The sequence below is a fragment of the Atta colombica genome, unplaced genomic scaffold (genome assembly GCF_001594045.1).
Source record: "Atta colombica isolate Treedump-2 unplaced genomic scaffold, Acol1.0 scaffold126, whole genome shotgun sequence".
NCBI lineage: Eukaryota > Metazoa > Arthropoda > Insecta > Hymenoptera > Formicidae > Atta > Atta colombica.
Window position 1 is genome coordinate 3606773 of NW_017259213.1, and position 4494 is coordinate 3611266.

General features: G+C 31.7%; 1 protein-coding gene across 1 annotated transcript in view; it reads left to right on the top strand.

The window, feature by feature from the left end:
* The window catches only part of LOC108694926 (serine proteinase stubble-like), a 12363-nt gene extending 10605 nt beyond the window's left edge, over window positions 1-1758 (top strand). Inside the window, exon 4 of the mRNA XM_018204619.1 lies at window positions 1588-1758. Coding sequence (XP_018060108.1) covers window positions 1588-1758 — 171 coding nt within the window. The remainder of the gene's footprint in view (window positions 1-1587) is intronic.
* The last annotated feature ends 2736 nt before the right edge of the window (window positions 1759-4494 follow it).

The following is a 4494-nucleotide window of genomic DNA, read 5'->3' on the forward strand; positions in this document are numbered from 1 at the left end:
TTCAATAATTATTACATCAAATACATTTTTCTTGTTTCATGTACGAGAAAAAATCATTTTTTTAATAATTAGAGAAATTCATTAAAATAATTTTGTAAATTTTTCTGAAAAAGATTAATATATGGGAAAAATTAATATGTGAATTGAAGACAATCATTCAAATATTATTAATGCGTATGCGCGTATTAAACTTATCTAAATATTATTCTCTTCCTTTTACATTATAAAAAATAGATATATATACATTATATGTCATGATTATTTATGAGTGAATGATTTTCTTTCCTTAATGTTTTCCTTTTCTATTCTCTTGTTCTACATCCTTCTTAACGGAAATGAGATACATCATCTCCAACACACGAGTACTAAATTCATGTCATTAATTGAGCAGTTAATTCAGTAAAGGCAATTCCACTGCGACATTACCAAGTCGATGTCTATCGGAACAAAATGAGAATACCACCCCCGATCTTGTTCTCGATAAGTTTCGCCGCGTTTCTACCGCATCCTTATCAGCAATTTATATTTCCTCTAGACGAAGATATTCTCAAGAAAACAATCGAAAACGGACGTATTGCTTCGAGATATATCAAGAAAGAACGAAGTCTCGAAAGTACAATTTTGCTGAAGGCTCCGATGGGAATTGAGATGTGCTAGATTTCCTGTTTACCTCGTTTGCGCGAAAACTACGACTGGCAACTATAAAAATTGATTTCAGGATATATTGGATGTAACGCGAATCGCACTTGAAGAATGTTATATACAATTTAGCACGTCAAAAGATGATCAATTATTTCTTTAATAATATCAGGTATCTTTTTAATAATTATTCGAGAGAAATTTCGATATGTAATATGATCATTTTTTTAAAATTTAACCTTGTTTTAAAACTTAGTAAAGTTAAAATTATATGAGATAATACCAGTAGCACAACCTGAAAGGGGGTGATTCTACATGAAACAATAAGCAAAAAATAAAATTTTTTTATATGAAATAAGTAAAAAATGCAAGCCATAAACTGACAATAACTTGCATTTTTTATTTATTTTATTTCTTTGAAGCTTTATTATTAGAGATATATGTTGTTTTTTATATGAAGTTTTCAGGAAAATTGATCCTTTTCTGGTTGTACAATTTCCAGAATATTCTGTATCCAATGTTCAATAATAGAAACATTTTAACGAACTAAAATTCTCTACAAAAAAAAATGTTGTTTCTCTTCAATCTCGCGAATCAACATTTTTTAATTATAAACAATTAAATATTAATTTTTTTCTTGTAATTTTCTATAAAATGAGGAAAGAGCTTAACATATAAATTCTTTAGATTATTGAAACAATATTAATATACTCTACGAAATACCGATGACAATAAATGGAGTGCTGTTAAAAGCCTGTTTCCATCTTGAGAATTCCCAGCGACGAGATTTACGATCCGGATCCGCGTGGAACGATACCGAAACCCATTGTGATGGATATTCCCACAACCCTGCAATCCGTATTAGAGCAAGTGGAATTTGCACCGCATCGTTTACCATAACCACGGTAGCTTACAGGACGATTGCAAGCCTCCTATATTTTGTTCCAGGCTGACAGCGGCGGGCCCCTGATGGTTGGAAGTTACCCAGCCGAGCCTTTGATGGTCATCGGAGTAGTTTCAACCGGTATTGGCTGTAGCAGATCACGACTTCCTGGCATTTACGTGAGAGTTTCCGATTACATCCCTTGGATCACGCAAGAAGCACAATCTGGTCGATAAACTTTAATGCGAAACAAAATGCGAATTTCTGTTTTGCTGTTTTAATTCTAATTAATAGCGAATTCGGTTGCATGTATAATAAGGCGCATTAATGTGATTGGGACAATTTATCCAAGTTAGTAATCCTTTTAGTTTATATATCATAATTCATTAATATAAATAGAGAAAAAAAATCAGCAAGTCAGTTAGCTGATAATTAGATTATTAAATTTGTTACATGACAGCGTTACCAATATTTTATTATACTCATAAAATATGGCGAAAAAATTTTTACGAATAAGGACGAATTTTAATGCTTTTAAACAATGCGAAAATGCAAAAAATAAATAATATTCTTCTTTTTTTAAGTACCATACGCTGTCGCAGCGCGTAGGTGCCTTCCTCTTATATACCTATGCACGCACAATGGCTGATTTACATCGTGCATTTAGACCGCGGCCTATACAATAGGTATCCTTGTTTATCCTGTAGGTTAAATAAAGACTGTTGTATAGGTTACTAAGCTCACGGTGTAAACGCAGCCACTGATCATACATGAGGTGTATGGAGACATACGAGGTGTCTAAGTAGTATGATCGATAAAAATAAGAGAGAGAGAGAGAGAGAGAGAGAGAGAGAGAGAGAGAGAGAGAGAAACCGTGGAAGACGGCCAATTTCCCTCTCATTCTCCCTCTCTCGTTATATCGTTGGAAAAAGAAGAGATTGGCTCTCTCTCATTTTTTTCGATCGAGCAATCCATGCTCTATGTCTTTGATGGAGACCTATGGTTTAAAACCAGTTTATACACCTTGCGAACGAACATCGAATGAATAGCGAACGCGAACATTTATTGGTTCAGCAGATGTATACGTCAAAGCGAATGAGAATCGAATATTCGATTCACGTTCGATTCGTTCCCTTATGAAGAGGTACATCAAAGACAATTCGTGCGCGATTTGTGTGCGATGTAGACATGAAAATCACGGTTCACTGTTCGCCTGAATCACCATAACTTTTTCTGTATTAACATTCTATATCATCCAAGTTCGTTCTTCTGGTCTCTATTCTTTATGATATATACTTATTGCACAAGTTTAATCATGTAATTATGTGATTTGTAAGTAAAAATGTCCGAATGTCGCGTTCGCTATTCGTTCAGTGTTCATTCGCATTCGATTTCGAACAGCGAAGTAAAGAAGTTTCCTGGGCAAGTATATTCAGTGATTTGCCATTGTCTTCCTAAGAGGAGCTACGAGTATACAAAAATTTTTCAGTTCTCCCGGGGATCGAACGGGATATCTTCAGGATTGCTACAGAAAATGAATTTTGAAATTCTCTGACTTTTCCAGGTTTTCCAGATAAAAATGGAAAATTTTCCATGATTAAAATATAAAATATGTAAATTTTAACATTTAGATATAAAGGTTGTAGGAAAAAGCTAATCTACATTATTAAAAATAATGTAAAAAAGCTTAATAGCGTAGTAAAATTTGGGGTGTAAATTCAAGCCAGCACAAAATAAATTAGTTTTAGAAAAAAGAATGCAGTTATGACGAAAAAGAAGAATCAAATAAAAATATTGAACAAAATATGAATTTTAGTTATTTTATTAAAATCATCTAAAAAGTGCGTAAATTTTGAAGATATTTGACTATAAATGTCAGATATAATATTTTAAAAATTACAACTACTCGGAATAGGTAGTTTAAGGAAATTGTGAACAAATTTCAAAATTCTAGACTTTTTTACACTTTTCCCCTGACTTTTCCCGATTTTCGAAGACTAATTTCAATTTCCCTGATTTTTCCCGGTTTTCCAGATCTGTGGCAATTCTGATCTTCTAGTATAACAAATCAATACGCTATGCTATACCATACCCGCGCTCCGAATTTATAAAAATTCTTTTCATTATTTTATTTTATATAACATTAATATTGATATTTGAAATAATTTTGCAAAATAATGTACTAAAGTCTCCTTAAACGCGAAAAACGGCATATGTGAGCGCAAGGGCGATTGAAACTGGATTTACAGATCGTGAGTCAATCGCACAGAACGGCAAGTCACCCCAAGTTGACGCCTCATATTACGAATTATTATAATATTACGATAGTTAAATTTTTATAGAATTTCGTAAAAGTATTAGGTGTGAGAAAAAGTTCGTGGCGTTTTTTAATGCCATCTAATGGGAAAAACGCCACGAACTTTTTCCTACGCCTAATACATAAAAATATGTACAAATTAATACGTCTTCCTACTTATTATATTACAAATTTTTATAAAAAGGGCATAAGATTTCTTAATTTTTCAAATAAACAACGCCATTCTATGTTTTACTATGAATATTTACGAAAAACAAAGAATTTTTAAGACAAAGAGTGCCACTCTACGTCTCACTACAAAAAACTAAGAATTTCTAAGATTTTGTCACAATCTTATAGTTTTTCTGTACTTTTTCGTAAAAATTTTTTAACCAAAGTACATAATCAGCTAACAAAAGAATAAATGTGATAATAGATATGTTAGCAATTTTTATGAAAAATAAATTTCAAAAGTATATTTAATTTATATGTAATTATATTGTAATTACAATATTTAATGTATTATTTTATATATTTACGACTGTGGTCAAAATCTCGCTACAAATGCTTTGAAGCATTTGATGGATCAATTAGAAGAATTTTACAAATAATTAAAAAACGCTTCAAAGCGTTTGCAGCATCGCGTTAATTATACCCTATATATAAAATAATACGT